Source organism: Trichechus manatus, unplaced genomic scaffold, assembly GCF_000243295.1.
Source record: "Trichechus manatus latirostris isolate Lorelei unplaced genomic scaffold, TriManLat1.0 scaffold00062, whole genome shotgun sequence".
Lineage (NCBI taxonomy): Eukaryota > Metazoa > Chordata > Mammalia > Sirenia > Trichechidae > Trichechus > Trichechus manatus.
Genome location: NW_004443998.1, coordinates 3,217,832 through 3,240,100, shown reverse-complemented (window position 1 = coordinate 3,240,100; position 22,269 = coordinate 3,217,832). Strand labels below are relative to the sequence as shown.

At 38.2% G+C, this 22,269-nt stretch overlaps 1 protein-coding gene across 2 annotated transcripts in view; it reads right to left on the bottom strand.

Annotated features, from left to right (window-relative positions):
* VEPH1 (ventricular zone expressed PH domain containing 1) overlaps positions 1-22,269 on the bottom strand; it is a 250,983-nt gene that overhangs the window by 59,581 nt on the left and 169,133 nt on the right. The window contains exons 9-10 of one of the 2 annotated variants that reach the window (XM_004379163.1): positions 13,304-13,443; positions 8,819-8,953 (exon numbers count right to left, since the gene is read on the bottom strand). In XM_004379163.1, the coding sequence (XP_004379220.1) occupies positions 8,819-8,953; positions 13,304-13,443 (275 nt within the window). The remainder of the gene's footprint in view (positions 1-8,818; positions 8,954-13,303; positions 13,444-22,269) is intronic. The other variant, XM_004379164.1, reaches the window with a different exon arrangement.

Here is a 22,269-nt window from a genome sequence, read left to right as displayed (position 1 = left end):
TTTGCAGTCCCCACCTAGTTTACCTCCTAGCCAGTTAGCTTACCCCTCAGCTGGGCTTCTTTGGATGGACCCTGATTCATACTTTTTTTTTTTTGTCTCTTTATCTCACCTTTGCTTATAAGATTTTCCTGGCTCTGAGCTGATAGCCAAAAAGCTTAGGAGCCCCAACCCCATCCAGGCTTCTGAAATCCCAAACCCCACTCCCATCCAGCTAATCCTGAAAGGGAGATTCAGCACAGCTAGCCTCTCTCAAACAGTCCATCGCACAGCTCTCTGGAGGCTGACCTTCTACACACTCGTTGCTAACATCATACGTGGTGACTTACCTTTCTTGTAGGAATTTGAACAGTTAGATTCTATACATAATAAGCCCAATCCTTATTTACTTACTCATGCATTTATTTATTCAAGCACATTAACATCTTAACTCAAAACACTATCTACCTATGCCTCTGGGAGCATCACAAGGTCTTCTCTTGCTCTACCAGAAATTGGTGCTTCAGCTTTATTTATGCGTTGACACTCGAGTCAGTTACCCTGTGAACTGTCAAACGTGTTTGTAGTAATGTGGACTGAAAACAAATCTCCAAATGTTAACCAGATGTGGCACATTTTATTTCAGCAGTAAATTTAATTTTTTTATTTCCATAATGGGCATAGTTTTGAGGCCTCATTTCTATGGCATATGGAGTTTCCTCATGCTTTGAGAATTGGAACATGTGTGTCAATAAAGGAGCTTTCTCTTTCAAATTCCAACCCTGTGGGGATGCCCCAATCAACTGTGTCAGCTGTCTGGTCCTCTGATATTCTGAGGTCCAGGCAGCACACGCACTGGAATGGGTAATTAACAGTAACCTCCAGTTACGCCATGGAGACCATTCTCCTCATGACTTACGTCAACTGGTTTTTCCATTCTCTTTCTAAAACCCTTATTTTAGAATGGAAATAGATTAGAATGGAATTTTCTTTTTTTAAGTAATCTGCCCATTTGAACTGACCTATATAAAGCAATATAACTACAGGTAGTATTTTATAATGCTATTTTCCCTTGATTATAAAAGAAATACATACTTGGAGAAAATTTAGAAACTGCTCATCCCATTAACCAGAGCTAACCATCATTAATATTTTGTATATCTTCTTTTGAATTATTTAGGCAATCCCCCAAACAGATGTTCTGTATCCTGAAATGTATTATTTGACCTAAATATTGTTTCATGTCATTAAATATTTCTCATAAACATAGTTTTTCACGTTTCTTAATATCCTTTCATATGGATGTATAATAATTTCATTCTTCTATCTTTAGACATTCAGGCTTAATGTCACTTAATGTTACAAATTTTCCCTATTACAAATCACTCCACAATGCTTCTTTTGTGTGTGTGTGCGTGCCTTAAGTTTTGTACACATTTCAGATTATTTCTTTAGGACAGACTCCTAGAAGTGGATAGGAATCTAACCACTTTAACTGTGTTGAAGGATATAAATATTTTTAAGACCCTTGACTCGCATTGCTAAATCGCTTTTCAGAAATGTTGAAATAATTCACACTCCAACTAGAAATGTGTGACTAACCTCCCTTGCTCTGGCTAGCACTCATTATTATATTTTTTAAAATGGGAGAAAAAAGGCAATGTGTTATTTTATTTTCAATTTCTGTACCTTTGAATACTTTTTCTGGACTAACTTTGCTCCTATGCATTATTTGATCATATCTTTGGACAATTATTATTGACTTACATGAACTGACAACATCTTAAGGATATTAATTCTTGTCTATCATATTTGTCATAAATATTTACATTTTAAATTATTGTCTATGACAGGTTTTGATTTTTATAAGCTTTATATTTTTTATGTGGTAAAATCTATCAATCCTCTACTCTTTGATATTACTTACAGGTTTAATTTAATTTAAAAAAAGAAGAAAGGAAAAAGAAAGTACAGAAGATAACGTAACAAATACTCATGTGCTGTCAACCAAACTTAACAAATGCTAATATTTTGTTTCTGATTTAAAAAATAAAATTACAGATGAAATCGACATGTCCTTAATTCCCTTCACCAGCGACACTTCTTTCCCTTCTTCCCCCACTTCCTCCTTACCCACAGGCAACGTCATCAAGAATTTGGTGTGACTCTAAACTATGGTTTTATATTTTTATCATAAGTATAAAACATCAAAGACTCAAACCCGTTGCTGTTGAATCAATTCTGACTCATGGTGAACCCATGTTATAGATCTGCTCCACTGCCTGTATGGCATGACACCACCGCAACATAATTCTCCATTCCATATTTGTGATAATGAGTGTTTTTAGCCATGAGTTGGGCATATCTTTCCATGAATTTGGTTGTTTTTTTTAAAAAAGAGTCCTTTATCAATATTTAAACATTTTTCTTCACGAGTTTTACGTATTTTCCTCTATATTTACTCCTAGGTCCTGTATAATTTTTGTTGCTATTATAAATGGCATATTTTCAATTGTATTTTCTAACTGGCTATTGCTATTGCTATTATTATTGTTAATAACTATTGTTATTGCTATTATATTAAGCAACTTCATATCAATTTATAAGTTTTAAAAGTTAGTTGGAGTCTTTTGAATTTTCCATATACATAATCTTATTGTCTATAAATAATCTCTCTCTTTCAATCCTTATATATTTGCTTTTCTTGTCTTTCTGCATTGGGTATAGCTTCCAGTATAATGGTAAATGGTGAGGGTGATAGCAGACATCCTTGTCTTTCTAGCTTTAGCAAATGTCTTGACATTTTATCTATATGTGTGAAGTTAGCTCTAGGGTTTTGATAGATACACTTTTTTTTCTTTAAAAGATTGAACTCTTTAATATTCAGTTGAACAATTATATATACACATTAGCCAATTATGTGTATATATTAGCATCAATTTCTGGACTACATAGTCTGTTTTGATTATCCATATGTTAATTCTTGCCATAAAACTAGAATAATTTAACAATTACGGTTTTTATAGTATGTTTTAACTTTAGGGAAGTCCTCTCATCTTTTTGGTCCCAAATACTTTTAAACAGTCTTACCTGTTTATCCTTCAAGTTAAATTTTATCATCACTTCATTAAAAAAAAACAAAAAACGAAACCTGTTGGCATTGAGTGGATTCCGACTCATAGTGACCTTGTAGGACAGTCTAGAACTGCCCCATAGGGTTTCCAAGGAGCGGCTGGTGGAGTCAAACAGTCAACCTTTTGGCTAGCAGCCGAGTTTTTAAATCATCCTGCTAGAATTTGAATTTGGATTCAGTTAAACCTGTTAATTAACTTGGGAAATATTAACACCTTTGAAGTATTGGTTGTTTCTAATCAGGAACCTGGAATGTGGCTATATTTATTCAAGTCTTATTTTCTTTCTGTGCATTGTTAGCTGTGTGACTTTGAGGAAATTAATTAATCTTTCTTTTATTTAGTCTTCTTATCTGTGAAATGGGAATAATAGGAACGGTATATCTGATACCACTGCTGTTAGGCTTCCATAAAATAATTGATGTTAACTGCACAGGACAGTGATTGGCACATTTTAAATGCCTTGTACAAGTTAACCATTATTATTATTCTTATCAATTCTAATAGTTTTCTTTTGAGTCTCATATTATCTGAAAGTGATGCTGACTTTATCTCCTTCTTTCAAATAGTATACCTCTTACGTCTTTCTCATGTTCGATTTAGTCAACCTTTTTTTTTTTTTTTTTTGCCTACTATGTGCCAAGCATGCTCTTCAGATATCCAGGATTCTGCATTCTTCAATGAACAAGACATAAAGATCGCTGCTCTCAGAAGCCCATACTCCACGCTGGCCAGTGCTTTCTAACAATACTAAGTAATAAAGGTCATGGTGAGCATTTTGGTTTTATTTCGTGTTTAATAAAAACATCTTCAGTAGTTTACCACTAAGTAAGTAATCTTTCCTTTTGTTTTAAGACAAATATTTCTTTATTATGCTAAGAAAACATTCCATTTCTAGTTATTCACAGCTTTTTAAAAAATGTTGTTGGGTACTCATTTATTTTACCCAGTCAACAAATATTAATCAATATTACTTTTGAGATATAAAAGAGATTAAACAAGCGAGCAGAGAGAGAGATGGGGTAAGATAGATGCCAAACCACACAGAGCTCTCTAAGGACCCAGGAAGCAGAAGCTGAAGAGACTAGGATCTTCCTTCAGAGCCAACAGAGAGAAAAAGGCTTCCCCTCGAGCTGGCACTCTGAATTTGAACTTCTAGCCTCCTAAACTATGAGAAGATAAACTTCTATTTGGTAAAGTCACCCACTTGTGGTATTTCTGTTATAGCAGCACTGGATGACTAGACAGAATTTGGTACTGAGAAGTGGGAGTGCTGCTCTCTAACAGATAACTAGAATGTGGAAGTGGTTTTGAAATTGGATAATGAGTAGAGGCTGAAAGAGTTTTAAGTTGCCTAATAGTAAAAGCCTAGATTACGTTAAAGAGATTGTTGGTAGAATTATGGATGTCAAAGGCAATTCTGGTGCGGGCTCACAAGGAAGGGAGGAGAGCCACAGAGAAAGTCTCTATTGTCTTAGAGAATAATATGGCACCAGCAACGGAATGTTGATAGAAATGTGGATGTTAACTGTGCTTCTGGTGAGGCTTTAAAAGAAAATGATGAACATGTGATTAGATAATGGAGGAAGGGTGATGCTTTTTATGCAGTGTCAAAGAACTTGTCTGAATTATGTTCAAATGTTTGCTGGAAGGTAGAACCTGTAGGTGATGAACTTGGATAGCTGGCTGAGGAGATTTCTAAGCAAGTTCTTAAAGGGCCATGTGGTTTCTCCTTGATGCTTATAGAAAAAAGCAAGAGGAAAGAGATGAACTCAAAAATGAACTGTGCAAAATGAAACCAGAACTTAAAGATTTGGAAAATTCTGTTGTACAAATTAAGAACACATGTTCTAGAATGTTCACCAAAGACATGGCTATACAATCTTTTGTTAAAAAGATTAAGCCTGTGACTGATGTACGTAACCAACTACCAAAACCCATCATTTAGACTGAAGGGGACAGAGAAAGAAGGAAAGGAGAGAACACTGTATGTCTCTTGGAATTCCACAGACAAGAAACAGGCCAAAGAAGCTACATCTGTTGTCCTCCAAGAAAAGAAAAGGACTATCCCTGGAGCAGCTCAGATATTAGCTGAACTGTTGGAAGGAGCATGGGAAGCAGGGCCCTCTTGGTTTCAAAGGGTGGGCTGTGGTCCCTTAGATCTCAAAGCGTGGGGCCACAGACTTCCAGGTTTCAAAGAATCGGCTATTCGCCAACTCAGTTTCGGAGTGTGAGGCTGCCGTTAACGTGAGCCAAAGGGATGGCGCTGCCATCCAAAGCTGAGAGGGGTGGGGCTGCCATGTCCAACAGGCAGAAGAACAGGGCCCGCCAGGGTCGAAGGGGTGGGGTTGCCACTCAGATGGAGTAGGAGAATGGGGCCACCCAAAGCCAAGGGAGCAGAGTTGCCATCTCAGAGGGCCTGGAAGGTAGAGCTGAAGCCCAGTGCCAAGTAGCCTCCACCTGGAATTCATAGGGTTGGCCCACACCAAGAGTCTGGAGAGCAGAGCCGTTGCCCAGATGGTCTCTGAGAAGAGAGGAATATTTTCAATCATTGAGAGCTAACGTAATTTGTTCGGCTGAGTTTTGGACTTGCTGGGTGCCTGTTATCTCTTCTTTCCCCCCATTCCTCCCATTTGTAATGGAAATGTCTACCTTGTGCCTGTTCTACCACTGTACTTTGGAAACAGATAAGTTGTATTCTAGATTTCACAGGTTCACAGATGAAGAAGAATTTTGCCCCAGGATGGAATACGTCTCAAGTCTCACTAAATTCAGAGGATTCAGAGGATGAGATTTTGGACTTGGAGTTGATTTAAGACTTTGGGATGATGTGATGGGGTGAATGTGTTTTGCATGTGGCAAGGACATGATATTTGGGGGGCCAACGGGTAGAATGTTATAGACTGAAATAAGTCCCCAAAAAATATGTGTTGTAAATTATAACTTCTATGCCTGTGGTTATAATCCCATTTGGGAATGGGTTGTATTTGCTACATTAATGAGGCAGGATTAGTGTAAGGTGTATCTTGAGTCAATCTCCTTTGAGATATAGAAAAGATTAAACAAGCGAGCAGAGAGAGAGATGGGGTAAGATAGCTGGCGAGACACATGGAGATCTCCAAGGAACCAGGAGGCAGAAGCTGAAGAGACAAGGACCTTCCTCCAGAGTCAACAGAGAGAGAAAGCCTTCCTCTTGAGCCAGCATTCTGAATTCGAACTTTTAGCCTCCTAAACTGTGAGAAATAAATTTCTGTTTATTCAAGCCATCCACCTGTGGTATTTCTGTTACAGGCACTAGATAACTAAGACAATAACTAACACTAAAACTTCAGTGGCTTAGCACGACAAAAGATTTTTCTTCCTCACGCAAAGTGTGTGCTGGGTCTGGTTGGCTCTCCTGAGCAGCAGTCCTTCATGTGATGGCTCAGAATTCCAAGCTGTTTCCATCTTACGGGCAACTCAGTGGCAATATCTGCTTCTAAAACCACCACGGTAGGGGAAGGGCAGGGGCACGGAGGATTGGGCACTGGCTTTTAAACACTTCCACCTGCAAGTCCCATTCCATTGGCTGAGTCAGGTCACATGGTCATGCCTTACCTCAAGAGGCAGATAAATGTGATCCTTGCATATGACCAGAGGAGAGAAGAAACAGATGTATCGGTGACGGTCTTAATGTCACCATGGCATGTGCCCTGGCCCTAGCTCTGCCACCGACTAGCTATGTGATCTTCAACAGGGCCCCTTGCTTCCAGTCTTAACATCTGGACAATGACAGAATTTATTTACTCGGTGGTTACCCATCATTTATTGAGAGCCTACCATGTGCCAGGCACTGTGTCGACACTGGCAATACAATGATAAATATGGCATAATCCCTGCCTCCAGCAGTTTGTAATTTCATAGAGATATCTTAATGATGATTTTTAGTTCTAAAATTCCAAGATTCCATTAAAAAACAATTATAATAACAGACTTCAGATGTATAGTCTACAGACTCAAGTGTTTTCTCAAGAGTTTCTTTCTTCTTCCTTGAGTATCTCGATCCATTTGGCTGCGGTATAACTTCACTACAGCCCACAGACACACACAAGTCCATCACTTTCAAATCACTCATGTATATATATGAACAAATGGAGGTTTGATTTCAATATGTCCAAAGGATACATTGAACCATTCTCAGCTATTTTTACGAAGAACACTTCATAAAAAATAGAAGAAAATCAACTTGATTGAGAAATATCTGGGCAGATAACTTTGCTGCATAATGCACATTCCAGATATCAAAGCTTTTTCCCGTTATTCATGAAAAAACCAAATTATAAAACTTTAAAAACTTCAAAACATTTGATTTACAGTTAATTTTTCCCTAAAAAAAATTCCTAGAGGAATATTCATTGGTGTACAATAGAAGAAACATGAATAAGCACACTTGTGAGCATTCGCAAAACTGGCTTGCCAAAGTTTTTAAAAAATTTTCTCTCTTAGGACTTGCTGCAGCCTGCCAAGTTTTAATTTACTAGTTGCCTGCAGTTAAAATACAGTCCACAATGAAACAGTTACAAGGATTTGAGGCATTGTCTTTAAACAGGATGCAACAGTTTAAAATTCGAATGAAATATGCAAAGAATTGTGTTTTACTTTACACCGATGCAACGGCGGTGTTTCTTTTATTTTTAATACCGCACGTCTAATTCTTAGACCAAAGCCAAAAGAACGTGATGCAATAGTTGCCTTACAAACCACTGTAAATACACTTCTCGTTAATCACACCCATTTCTCATCCTTTTACAATCTTTCCGCACTTAAGAAGTATTAAGTTTCACTATACCATAGGTTTTGATTCATTCATTTGCTGCTTGTTTGTACTTTGAATTTACTAATATTGGGATGTTTGTTCCCTTTCTCAACAGTAAAGTCAAGGACAGAAACCACGGCCATATAATCTCGGAACATCTGAGATTTGCTCAGTAAGCATCAATAGTTATTGTTCTACTTTCTTGAAGGCAAACTAAGAATAATCAGGGTCTCTGACGAGACCTGACGATGTGAAGAGCTTAAAAAGAGAAGCTGGTAATGTTTACTAAGAAGAGATCAAGAATAAACCTTCTCTCTTCTCATTACTGGGGCCCTGGTGGTGCTGTGGTTAAGCATTAGGCTGCTAACCAAAAGATGGGCAGTTGAAATCCACCAGCTGCTTCTTGGAAATCCTGTGGGGGCAGTTCTACTCTGTCCTAAAGGGCCGCTATGAGTCAGAATTGACTCGACGGCAATGGGTTTTTCTCACTGTACGGGGGGTAGTGACGGCTCGGTGGTAGAATTCTCCCCACCCATTCCTGGTTAATGCACCTCATATGCAGCCACCACCCATCTGTCAGTGGAGGCATCATGTTGTTGTGATGCTGAACAGGTTTCAGTGGAGCTTCCAGACTAAGACAGACTAGGAAGAAAGGCCCAGCAATCTACTTTCGAAAAGCAGCCAATGAAAACCCTGTGGATCACAACAGAATATTGTCTGATATGGTGCTGGAAGATGAGCCCCCTAGATGGGAAGTCACTCAAAATACCCAGTGGCTGTAACAATGGACTTAGGCATACCAACCATTGTGAAAATGGCACAGGACCAGACAACATTTTGTTCTATCGCACACGGAGGCACCATGAATCAGAGTCAACTTCACAGCCACTGACAATAATAGGAAAAAAACATTTACCTTCTGGTGTGGAAATGTGGACTCCATTATCGCTGTTTCAAAGCTCTGAGCACCCCCTGCTTGTGTCTTCTCCCACAGAGCTCTGAGAAATTGCACAGAATGACTCTGTATGGACAGGGGCTCTGGAAACAGGCTCTGAGAGGGGATGAACAAGAAAAACATAACACGTTACCTCTTGTTGCAGTAATGTCTGACAGACTGCAAGGCACTATTGAGGCTTGGTTTGAACCTTGTCTTAGTCATCTAGTGCCGCTATAACAGAAATACCGCAAGTGAATGGTTTTAACAAACAGAAACTTATTCTCTCACAGTCTGGGAGGCTAGAAGTCCAAATTCAGGGTGGCAGCTCCAGGGGAAGGCTTTCTCTCTGTGTCAGCTCTTGGGGAAGGTCCTTGTCATCAGTCTTCCCCTGGTCTAGGGGCTTCTCAACCCAGGAACCCTGGGTCCAAAAGGATGTGCTATTTTCCTGGCTCTTGTTTCTTGGTGGTAGAGGGTCCCCTTGTCTCTCTGCTCTCATCTCTCTTTTGTATGTCAAAAGAGATTGATTTAAAACACAACCTAATCTTGTAGATTGAGTCCTGCCTCTTTAACATAAAAGTCTCTCATCCTGCCTCATTAACATCATAGAGGTAGGATTTACAACACATAGGAAAATCACATCGGATCACAAAATGGTGGACAATCACACAATATTGGGAACCATGGCCTAGCCAGGCTGACACACTTTTTTTTTGGTGGGGGCAGGGGACACAATTAAATCCATAACAAACCTTAACATGGTTTAAATTTAAATGAAAGGACAAAGAAATGCATCTTAAAGATCAAACATACGATACATTTCAGGCTATTATTTTTTAACAGAAAATTAAAATTATTCAGCAGGATTTTCAAGACAGTTGATATTATTCTCTATAAATATGCCTAAACTTTGTAATATATTATCTACCAAGATGAATTCCCAAGAATGTTACTTAATTGGAAAATTGTTTATATAAATATTCATATTTATTTCATCAAAGATCTGGGAATGAAAGCATAAAATTAAAAGGAGGGCACAAAAATATCATCTGCTAGTACAGGGTAGATCATGTAAAATGGAAATTAAATAGCTAAGAATTCATTATGCAATTACTCAAATATGAACAATGTGGGTCATTGTGTGGGGGGGAGCAAAAACATTTTAATCCTAAAATGTATAATGAGTGACTATTCTTAGAGCAAAGGAAAGACCCTCAACGAGATGGAGTGATACAGTGGCTGCAACAATGGGCTCAAACATAGCAATGATAGTGAGGGTGGCTCAGGACCAGGCAGTGTTACATTCTGTTGTACATAGGGTCACTGTTAGCATTGAATTGTGTTCCCAAAAAACGTGTGCCAACTTGGCTACTCGTGATTCCCAGTACTGTGTGATTGTCCACGATTTTGTCATCTGATGTGATTTTCCTATGTGTTGTAAATCCTACCTCTATGATGTTAATGAGTAGGATTAGAGGCAGTTATGTTATTAATGACACAGGACTCAATCTATAGGTTTTGTCTTAAGCCAATCTCTTCTGAGATATAAAAGAGAGAAGCCAGTAGAGAGGCATAGGGACCTGACACCACCAAGAAAGCAGAGCTAGAAGCATGCTTCCTTTGGACCTGAGGTCCCTGCACTGAAAAACTCCTAGACCAGGGAAGACTGATGACAAAGATCTTTCTCCAGAGCCAACAGAGAAAGAAAGACTTCCCCTGGAGATGGTACCCTGAATTCGGACTTCCAGTCTCCTAGACTGTGAGAGAATAAATTTCTCTTTGTTAAAGCATCCACCTGTGGTATTTGTTACAGCAGCACTAGGTAACCAAGTAGTGGTTAAGAGCTTGACTACTAACCAAAAGGTCGGCAGTTCAAATCCACCAGCTGCTCCTTGGAAACCCTATGGGGCCGTTCTACTCTATCCTATAGGGTTGCTATGAGTTGGAATCGACCCGATGGTATCTAATAATAAAATAAATAAATTCTTAGAGCTTTTAAGATAATTTCTCTAAGATTTGGACAATAAGATTGTCAATGCAAAGAAAATCACATTTACACCTATTTCACTGAAGTCCATGAAGTCCAGTTTTTCAAAGGAAGATTTAAACTTTTGTTTGTGTGTTTACTAATCAATGGTGTGTTTAATAAAATGTGAAAGTCCTTCCAATTAAAGGGAATAGTTTTATAAAAAGATATAAAACATCTATAGAAGGATATAAAATGTCCTTCATATATGTTCATCATATATGATTCCTTTTTGAATGAGGTACAATCAAATAATGAGATTGGTTTATAAAACCACATTTAATATGTCAATGATTGTTCAGGTATTATAACTTATAAGACTCTAGGTGTCTGTGTGTGCAAAATTTTTATTTAGTCAATGAAAATTAATAATTTTTCCCTTTTATACTTCTGTAACATTACACATAAAAAAATTCAGAAAAATCTCATTATTACCATTAAAATGAGCTGTCTCTTATATTTAGTGGGACCAGACGATCTTAAGTTTTGAGTAAAGGGTCCACAGATTTAAAAAGTGTGAGAGCCAGTGACAGGTAGATTAGATTATGCAACCAATAATGTGGCCACATTTTGGAATTTCTTGATTATCATCAGAAGCTTATACGGCACATGATTTTTCTTTCACAGGAGAGCAGACCTGATTTAATGAACCATCAATTCAGAGAGGAGCATTTAGACCGGAATCTGTGAGTCTGAGGACGCCATGAATGTGTTAAGTGTATTAAACTGACAGAGAAGAGAGCCTGGCCCAGCATACACGTTAGTGGTGGGTTTGTAAGCAAGTCAAAGATTTGATTTTATTACCCCACGTCAGGATCCACCCAGAAGATCGCACAATTTCAAAGGTGTAGGAAAAGAAAGAAGCTATTACAGCAAAATGAACAAAGAAGACAAATAACACAGACAAAAGTTCTTCGGTGATTTTGCTTAAAGAAAGAGACAAACAACCAGAGTAAGTCAATCAACTAAGACTGAAGGGGGAAAAAATCCAGTTTTCTTTAAGAAAACTGACAACTGTTAAGAACAAAGCAAGAGATGAAACCAAATACAGAATCATTGTTGAAAACTACTTGAAAAATATGAGTAAAGTACAAGAAAAATAAGCTCACTATTTCGAGCAAAGGAAGAAAAATCAATGCTGTTCTTCACATTCATATACAATTTGATTCACATCAAAACGTGAGTTGTTCTCTGCTTGATGTATTCCATGTTCTTAAGAAGATTTAGTATAGGAAAAAGGGTATCCTAAGGCATGTCTACCCTGTCTTTTTCCTTAATTACTATAGTTCCACTTTATGATTATGTATTCATTATTAAAATCCTTTATTTTTCTTAAAAAGCCTGGCTTTACTTTGTAAAGAAATATAACTATCTAGTCAGTGACTTTTGTAGGGGATGTTACAGAAATGTTTTATTCATAGAAGTAAGTATGCTATCTTATCACTTGGCTTAATTTTCAACCATATCATAACATTTGTACTCTGTTTTTTCTGTCTCTGCTCTCTCTGTTTCACTCATTTTATTTTTATGTTGTTGATTTTGTTAATTTGTGACTTAGGAGACCCCATGTGTTACAGAGTAGAACTGCTCCATAGCGTTTTCTTGGCTGTAATCTGTACAGAAGCAGGTCGCCAGGCCTGTTTCTTCTGCAGTGCTGTTGGGTGGGTTCAAACAGCCAACCTTTTAGTTACGAGTTGAGCGCAAAACATTTGCGCCACCCAGGGGCCTTCCCCTCCTTTTACATTTTAACACAAGTGCAATGGTGAACAGACCGCTGAATCAGGAGTCAGATGATCTGAGTCTGCCCTCCCAGCTTCAGTCTATAAAAATGATGTCAAGGTCCCTTCTGTCACTAACATTTTCTAATCCATATTCAAATATTAGGTGAAAATTTAATATATTCAAGGAAAGTATTTCCAAACAAAAATCTCATGTGATGTTAACATCTTTGGATAAAATTCTTCACTGTTAAGATTGACAGTTCCTCTTTACATAATTTCACCTATGTACATTTATTCTCAGGGGGAAAAAAAGTATCATTCCTATAGCTAACAATGTCAAAAAGAATGTGTTGACACTAAAATCAGTTGGAGATGGGAGAACTCCAGAGAAACAAAGGTTAGCTCTACATACGGACGCTATGCCCCCAAATAAACTGTTCTGTTTTTTTTAAACCAAAATGTATTTTGTCTTCCGTTCTTATTTCTTAAAGCTAAAGATATTCAAGATACAACTAGGTTTGGCCTACTGATTACTAATCCAGGATAAGGAAAATATCCTAAATGTACAACATTTATGTTAAAAAATTATTAATAAAATGTGTTTGTATTGCTATTATCTACTTATCAACTCTGCCCAAAGAATTAATAAATGAGTAAAAAATGATTATAAACTCACACCCCAGTTCATTAAGGGGCCATGATGCACTGAATTGCACACACCTGTTGAAATAGAAACATGATCTGGATCCATGGCTGAGGTTCTTGGCTGAAGAGAATAAAACTGGATTTACTGTACAGGCAGTAACGGCCCTTCAGGGAGCAGGTGAAGAACAATTTTGCTACACAACTTCTAAGAGCACCTAGAAACGAACGCACACAGCATTAAACATTAGATCATCTCCAGAGTTACACTTTATACTTCAACACATGTGTACCTTTAGAAACACATTCTTCAGTTGTAGGCTATGAACTAGCAATTCCAACACACTGTACATTGGGGAGTAGAACCATTTCATGGAAAGTATATTCAAATTAAGATGTTTTAAACAGGACGTAGTTGGTGAAAAATATTGAATATACCATGGACTGCCAGAAGAACGAACAAATCTGTCCCAGAGGAAGCACAGCCAGAGTGCTTCTTGGAAGCAAGGATGGCGAGACTTCATCTCACATACTTTGGACATGTTGTCAGGGGGGACCAGTCCCTGGAGAAGGACACATGCTTGATAAAGCAGAGGGTCAGCAAAAAACGGGAAGACCTTCAATGAGATGGATTGAGACAGTGGCTGCAACAATGGGCTCAAACGTAGCAGTGATTGTGAGGATGGCACAGGACCAGGCCACATTTTGTTCTACTATACATAAGGTCACCAAGAGTCAAAGCTGACTCAATGGCACCTAACCACAACAGCCATCCATTTCTCTCGTTTTAATTAACATCACAAGAGGAATCTTCAAACAGTGCACATGGAAGGAAAAAGCTTTCACCAATAAAAAAGGAGATAGCATGCCATTTTAATTTGTTTGGGTACCTTGAATTAATAACCTGGGAAGAATCAACAAATGGAAGGAGGAAGCCCAGACGTTTTATGGGCAGTAGATGGTCTACTGAGAACAGTGGGCGTTGTTCTGTTTTTTGTGCCTGGGCCCTACTAACAGCCTCCAGGATAACTCTGGCCAGAGGTGTGGTTTCCAGTAAACTGGCCTGGTATGGTTGAACAGGTCAGGTCAACATGAAAAGCTTCAGCAGGGAAACTTCGGAGATCGTCCTTTAGGGACAAGAAACGGGGGTTGGGGAGAGCAGAGGCAGCGAGGAGCCATATGTAGAGACTATCAAGAATGAATGAATGAAGCAAATGTAGACTGAGACCAAACATACCGGAGAATACTAGCTAGCACTGATGGACTGCCAGGTGCTTTACACACTTGATTGCATTGAATTTTTACAAGCTGGGTGTTACAAAATCAACCCAGAGAAGCAAGGACTGTAGCTGACTTGTTTACCCTTATACCCTTGGCCCTGGCACACAACAGACACGCCATACATATTGCCTGAACAGATGCATGATGCTCAGGGATGGCAGAGGTAAAGTCTGAACTCAGCTGAGCTGACGTCACATTGGGGTATTTTACAATCTACCATACTCGGGATTTTAAATCTGCAGAGTCATCTTGAGAGCTCGTGGGGTATTTACTGTTTCAGAATTAATCTGATTTTTTTTAATGAAATATTTGGAAAATGAGTAGATTCAGTATGCCATAGTCTTAAAAATGGAAATGGATGAGAGTTTATTAAAAGTTGATGAGGATCTGAATCATGGCAGCAGAGTTGGTCCTCTGCATCCCCCAGAGGATAGAAGATAAGACAGAGTAGAACTGCCCCATTGGGTTTCCAAGGCTGTAAATGTTACAGAAGCAGACTGCCACATCTTTCTCCCACAGAGTAGCTGGTGGTTTTGAACAGCTGACCTTCAGTTAGAAGCTTTAATAATTAATATAAAAAAAAATACCTGTTGCCATCGAGTCAATTCTGACTCCTAGCGACCCTATAGGACAGAGTATAACTGTCCTACAGGGCTTCCAAGGAGCAGCTGATGGATCCAAACTACCAACCTTTAGATTTACAGTTGAGCTCTTAACCACTGCACCACCAGGGCTTCTAACAATTAATAGTTCTCTGCAATTCCCAAACATTGGTATAGAAGAAGACTAGTTTTTGTGAAATCAATTTCTTTTTTTGGCAATTTACAAAGAATTTTGGGTTGAGCAGTCAATGTCCTTGCATGAAAATTAAAAATAGTTTCTGCATTCTATAGGTGAATGAGAGTGTAAAGGGCATTTGAAAACTCAACGAAAAGACCAGGAGGCCCAGTGCTGAGAAAGAAAGATCTGAAAGAATAGTACAAAGTGCAATATAGGCTTAAAATTGTCCTATCAGAAATTGTGTTTGATGACAATTTTGGTGTTTTGGTAATATTTTAAATATTTGGCCCTGATGTTTTGAAAATTTGAATTTAAATTAATCTAAACCGAAGAAATAGAAAACCAAGTATTCCAGAATAGCACACACACAACTAAAATTGTATTTTAAATAAACTAGGTGTAAGGTGACACAATAGCCTCAACAATGGGCACAAGCGTATCAAAGACCGCGGAGAAGTCGCAGAACTAGGCAACGTTTTGTTCTGTTACACATAAGGTCGTTTTCTGTTATAGGTAAGGTCACCATAACGCAGAGCCAACTGGATGGCAACTAACAACGACAAAACAATGTATACATTGGGAAAGCAATGTTTCCCTTTAACAGAAGGTTACAAAGGGAGCAAGTTCTTTGCTAAGAATAAGAAGTAGCTTGATAGGTTACATAAAATGGGCAAAGTGGTAGAAGAGAGAGATCCTTAACTTAGAAGCATATACACTGGCTATAAAAATAAGTCAGGTCTTTGATACAAGGCTGCTGTTAATGTTTTCAGTAAATCTGACCTGTATCAATAGTTGCTGCCTCATTTTTGTCAGCACTTTCCTGGGTTGGAAAGTTTTCCCTACAATAGTAACATCCAGCTGTTAAAATTTCCTCTGTATTTTTGTCCCTCCTATCCATTCCATGGTATCCAACGGTAGGCATGCAATAAATGGTTGTTGAACAAATGAATGAATGTCAGACACTGTGCTGAGAACAATGGGGCCATGATGCTGACCCTGCTCTTAAGAAGCTTACAGCCAAGCGGGAGAAACCTCCATAAACATCGGTTATCAGTTAAGTCCATGAGGCATGGAGGGACACCCAACTATCACCACTCAGAGAAATAAGGAACTCATGCTGATCAGGGAGTAAGGTGAGGCTTCGTGGAGAAGGAGGTGTTTGAGGTGGAGCTTGAAAGATAACCAAGATTTTGAACTTAAAAAAGCTTGAGGGAGACAAGCATTTTACGTGTAGGGAACACCCTGAACAAAATCATAAAAGGCATGAATGTTCACAGTAATTCTAGGTAATAAGTTTAGTGAATCTTGGGCATTTAAGATAATTTTTTACTTATAGAATTGATTCCTAAGGGCTTTTTTTCTCCCTAGACTAAATGTTGAGGAAGGAGGAAGGCATGCTTTGCTAAGTATAGAATGTTTTCCATATTTGACTAAATCTGATGGTCATATCTTTTACCTTTGGTAGATGGTGATTTCTTATTCTCAAGAACAAAGAATTTGGTTTGGTCTTTCTAGAGGCTGAAGGGGAGATGAACATCAATAATTGTACAATATAATGTACTGCATGCTAAAAATATCAGATATGTACACATTAAACAGACGGATAAGTTCAAAGACATGATTCAAAAATACAAGAACATTCGGTCTGCTTTTTGAGTCAAACTCTTTAAGGATCATTTTGGAATTCTCTTTCTCCCCTGCCACTTTTCTCCCACAACGCCATTCATATGCCTTTATTCCTCCACTATGTTCACTACCCACTGCCATCAAGTCGATTCCGACTCATAGTGACCCTACAGGACAGAGGAGAACTGCCCCATAGGGTTTCCAAGGCTGTCATCTTTAAGGAGGCAGACTCCACAGCTTTCTCCCACAGAGCAGCTGTTGGATTTGAACCATCAGCCTTTTGGTTAGCAGCTGAATGCTTTAAACACTGTGCCACCAGGGTTCCTGTGTTCACTACATCATATTAAAAACTTCTGTTAGTACTTTTAAAATAAACCTTTATATTTTAGAAAACTTTTATATTTACAGAAAAATTGTGACAATAGTACAGAAAATTCCCATACACCCTGCACCCAGTTTTTCTTATTATTACCATCTTATGTTAGCACAGTACACTTGTTACCATTAATGAACCAATATCAATATATTATTACTAACTAAAGCACGTACTTTATTCAGACTTCCTTATTTTTGTCTAATAGCCTTTTTTCTGTTCCAGGATCTAATCAAGGATCCATACTACATTTAGCTTTCATGTCTCCTTAGTCTGCTGTTGGCTGCAACAGTTTCTCAGACTTTCCTTGTGTTTGATGACCTTGACATTTCTGTAACGTACTAAACCAAAAACCAAGCCTGTTGCCGTTGAGTTGATTCCGACTCATTGCGACCCTATAGGACAGAGTAGAACTGCCCCATAGGGTTTCCAAGGAGCAGCTGGTGGATTCTCACTGCCGCCCTTTTGGTTAGCAGCTGAGCTCTTAACCACTACACCACCCAGGGTTTCTAGACAAGTATTTTTCCTTCAATCGGAATTTATCTGAACCTTTTCTCATGATTAGACTAGGGTCATGGGTTTTTGGGAAGACCAGAGAGGTGCAATGACATTTTCTTCACATCATATTACGGGTCAGCAGACTCATCACAATTGATGTTGACCTTGATCACCTGGCTGAGGTAATATTTGTCAGGAGTTTCCAAAGTAGAGTTATTTTCCCCCTTCCACACTTTATTCTTTGGAAGGAAGTCACTACACATAGCCCACACTTAAGGAGTGGGGAATTATGCTCCCCCTCCTCAAGGGTGGAGTATCTATATAAATTATTTGGAACTCTTCTGCATAGAAAATTTATCTTATCCCTCGTTTATTTATTTATTCAGTCATTTATTTATATCAGTATGGACTCCTGGATATTTATTGTCTATCTTGGGTAATAATCCAATACTACTTATTCTGTTGCTCAAATTGTTCCAGCTTTGGCCATTGAGAGTTCTTTCATTTGACACTTGTGTCTCTTTGACATCATTGTGTGTCCGTGGTGGTTCTTTCTTTGTTGTTGTTGTTTTAGCACTTCCGTACTTGCTGGCACTGCAGTATGCTCCAGGCTCATCTTGTATATTTCCTGTCCTAATCCCAGAATCAGCCCTTTCTCCAAGGAGCCCTAGCTCCTTTTACTGGAAAATGACTCTAGAAACCAAAATCTGGGTTCTAGGAGCACTCACTGCTTCCAGTCCTTCTTGACCGACAGAGTTAGGAAATATACGTCTGAATACTAACCTGTGTATATACACATATCTAAATATTTCTATATGTAACCATCCATATCTATGTTAAGCTAAATATGAATTCATACTGACGTCTCCAGTCCACATGGATCATTCCAGCCTCCTCCTCTTGCTTCTGTATAAACTCCCACTCCCAACAGTGAGAAACCTGGCTCCCACTCTGTTAGTATTTTTCTCTCTGTTCTGCTGACCAGCATTAGAAGGCACATGGTCTCTCTCTCTAAAATCTTTGTGCATCTAGCACCTATCATAATTCCTTGCATAGAGAACATGCTCAATAAATATTTGTAAGTTAAGCTTCCCTCAAACGTAAAAATGACACCTTATTACATTGTTTCTCATTCCTTCTGGAAGAACAAAGATAAAACCAGTAGGCTCTTCCCATAAAAATAATTAGAAATTACCATAGTAACGATACAGTGTTCATTCTCATGTTGAAATTTTATATGCACTTTTAATTAAAAACTCCACATTGTCATCCATCAGTATTAGAGACATAACCATTTGTTAATGTAGAAATTCTTCCTTAGTTTAGCCATTTGTATTTTAGCCATACTCCATATGCCTGAAATACTTACGATCTTGGTAAAGAAAGACATTCTTCTTTATTTGTTTTGAATTATAAATTCTTCTTTATTTGTGTTATTGTTATAAAGTGCTAAAAAAACTAGCTATCTAAAAAGTATACCAATTAACATTTTGTTATGGGTTAAAAACAATTAGAAATACTGGTAAATGACTTAATAAAATTTCAGAAAGGAGTTCTTATTATAATTTTATAACAGTATTTAAAAGTCTAGTGGGAAATTCTAAATCAAGCAAAACCATCATCAAAACTTAAAATCAGATTTTAGGTTTTTTTTTTTTTTTTTTTTGGTGTGTGTGCATATATGTGTGAATTGTTTAAAATACTAGAGCAGGTTGAGTCATGGAATAAACTAGTATTTATTTAGTGTTTGCATTGGTACTGATTACTCTGTTAGATGTTTGACATAATTATCTTTTAATCCTCATAATTATCTATTATGAATTACCTATTATTATCTCTATTTTCACTTACGAGGAAATTGACGTTCAGAGTTAAGTGACTTAACTAAGCAAGACGCAGAACCAGGATTTGGATCCACGTTCATTAAAGTGCAAGACTCATGTTTTTTTTTTTCACAAAACCATAGGACTTCCCTCAAAGTCCCATTGTCTAAGGGTTTGAATCTGACTCCACAGCTGAGTTATCTATACCTTCTTCAGGGACTGGATGGGCAATCCAAGATCAACTGCCAGTCTCTTTAACAAGACCACATAAGACGTCCAGCCCTAGAAATGCAAGCACTTGCAATCTAGTCAAAACAATTCTCCAACCTGGGGGTAGAACAAATCCTTTAACAAATCTAAAGAGCTCTGGTAAATCTACAAAGAGATGCTCTTTACAGACCTGTACAAAATGGGAGTAACTGGTCTCTTTCATTCTCAAATATGGTGGGAGGAAGTTGATGAGGATTTGGAACCCAGAGGGAATAATCAAATTGAATAGGCTCAGAGTTCAGCAGGGGTGGAGGAAGTCGCGGAATCAGGTGAAGGGGGGCTATGATAATGCCCCATGTTGCTCTGCTATCAGTTGATAAATGTGTCTCTTTTTCTAAATGTCTATACTGGATCTGAGAAACACGCAATTCTTCCTGGTTGGCCTAGGGAGACTAGATACTTATCATCCATCCCCCAGGATTCCACTTATACATAATCTATTCCATTATGTACTTTTTGTTTAGAGATAAGTTTGCCTTTTAAAAATAAAAATGGAATATGGCTTTGATTTCTTTTTTTATAGCTAGCAGAAATATCAAAGAGTTGGCTATATTTTTTGGAAAAAGGAGTAAGTTAGCTCTTGTTTTTGAATTCTCTATCAAACTTACACTCTGAAAGTTTCCTTTCAGCTAAAGAAGGGTCAGATAAATGTATCTGGCGTGTTTCCCAGGTTTTCAGTGGAACCAGGCTTCTCCATATCTAAACTATATTTCTAGGATGAGTTATAAAAACTCAAACACTGGAATATGTTTGCTGAAACTGCTAGACCAGCATTATTCACACACTGCACATAGCAACAAACTCCGAGAACACATTTTGAAGGACTTAGCCTGGAAAGAGTTAATTTTCATTGTATACTGACTTTGTACTGAGGAGTAAGTGTAATGAATTGCATTTAACCCTAATGAAATAGCTCTTGTTATCCCCATATTACTCAGGAGGAAATCTCAAGATCAAACATCCAGGAAACAGTTGAACTAACTGTGATTTGAACCCAGGTTCCAGAGCCTATTCTCTTTTCAGTAGTGAATGGATCAGATTAAATAGAGGTAATAGAAGTACCTCTAAAAGGAAATATGGTTCAGTGGAAAGATCATTGGCCTGGGAGTCAGACAACCAGGGTCTTCGTGGGCCGACTCAGAGTTACCTTTCCTCTCTGTTCTCTTATCTGTGAAGTGGGAATGGACCAAAAGCTGATCTAGAATGTGTTCTTATCTCTGAAATTCCACGATTTGATGAGGCACGTGAAACAATGTGTCTGTTATGACTGCCCACAGCAGAACTGCATGGTAGCCTAGGGGCATCGAGGCTTGCTCTCAGCATTCAAGAGAGGAGATGGATGGCAACAGGATCTGTTGGAGTAGTTTCCCCCTCCCGCTTGACACTAGCCAGATCAGGGACGTTTGAAGCCATTCTTCAATCTCTCAGTTAATCCTCCTTTGATGTAATTCAAAGACATGGAATTCAAACCACTGACATAGAATGAATAACTAATACTGTCATTTAACTGAATAAATATCCTAAATTGGACAGAACAAAAGTAGGAGGAAAAGATACTGGTAATTTATCTGATGAGAACTTTCCCAGAGTAGGTAAAGTAAAGCCTATTTTTGAAGTCAATCAGAAATCACCATTTTGGGGAAAAATGTAGAACAAGCTTATCACTTTAGAATCCTTTTGCTTTTGCCTTAAAATATGGAAGAAGACTTCACAAACCAGTGTGTACTACCTACCAAACTTTAATTCCATATGATTTACAAAAATATTTTTACCATAGACTACAACTCTACTCCACTTCATCCCCAAATTAAAGCTTAGAAGTTTTAAACAGAATGCCAACCATTTCAGAACTCTGGTGTAGGAAATAGAAGCAAAGATGTTTTAAGTTAAAAAATTTGATTCTCAAAAGCAGAGTAGAATTTCTGAAATGACTGTTGGAAATGATATCAAGCAATTCTTCAAGGGTAGACACTGCTTTAATCATCCTGGTATTTCCAGGGTTTGGTTCTGTCATAAAACCAAAAAACTTGTTGCCATCAAAAGTCAATTCCGACTCATAGTGACCCTATAGGACACAGCGGAACTGCCCCATAGGGTTTCCAAGGAGCGTTTTGGTTAGCAGCCAGGTGCTTAACCACTGCGCCACCAGGGCTGCCATAGGTGCTCAGAAATGTGGGTTGCTGCCCTGATACGTTTAATAAAAAATTACAAAATTTCTCATTTGATGAAGAATCTAGTACAGGAGGGTAATGGGAAAGGAAGACTTTGTCTGGTGTTCACTAAGTTCAGTTTATGACGTTATTGGTTGAGAAATACATGATTCCTTTTCAGTAGCTGGTTGGTCACTGGCTATATCACACACACACACACACACACACACACACACACACACA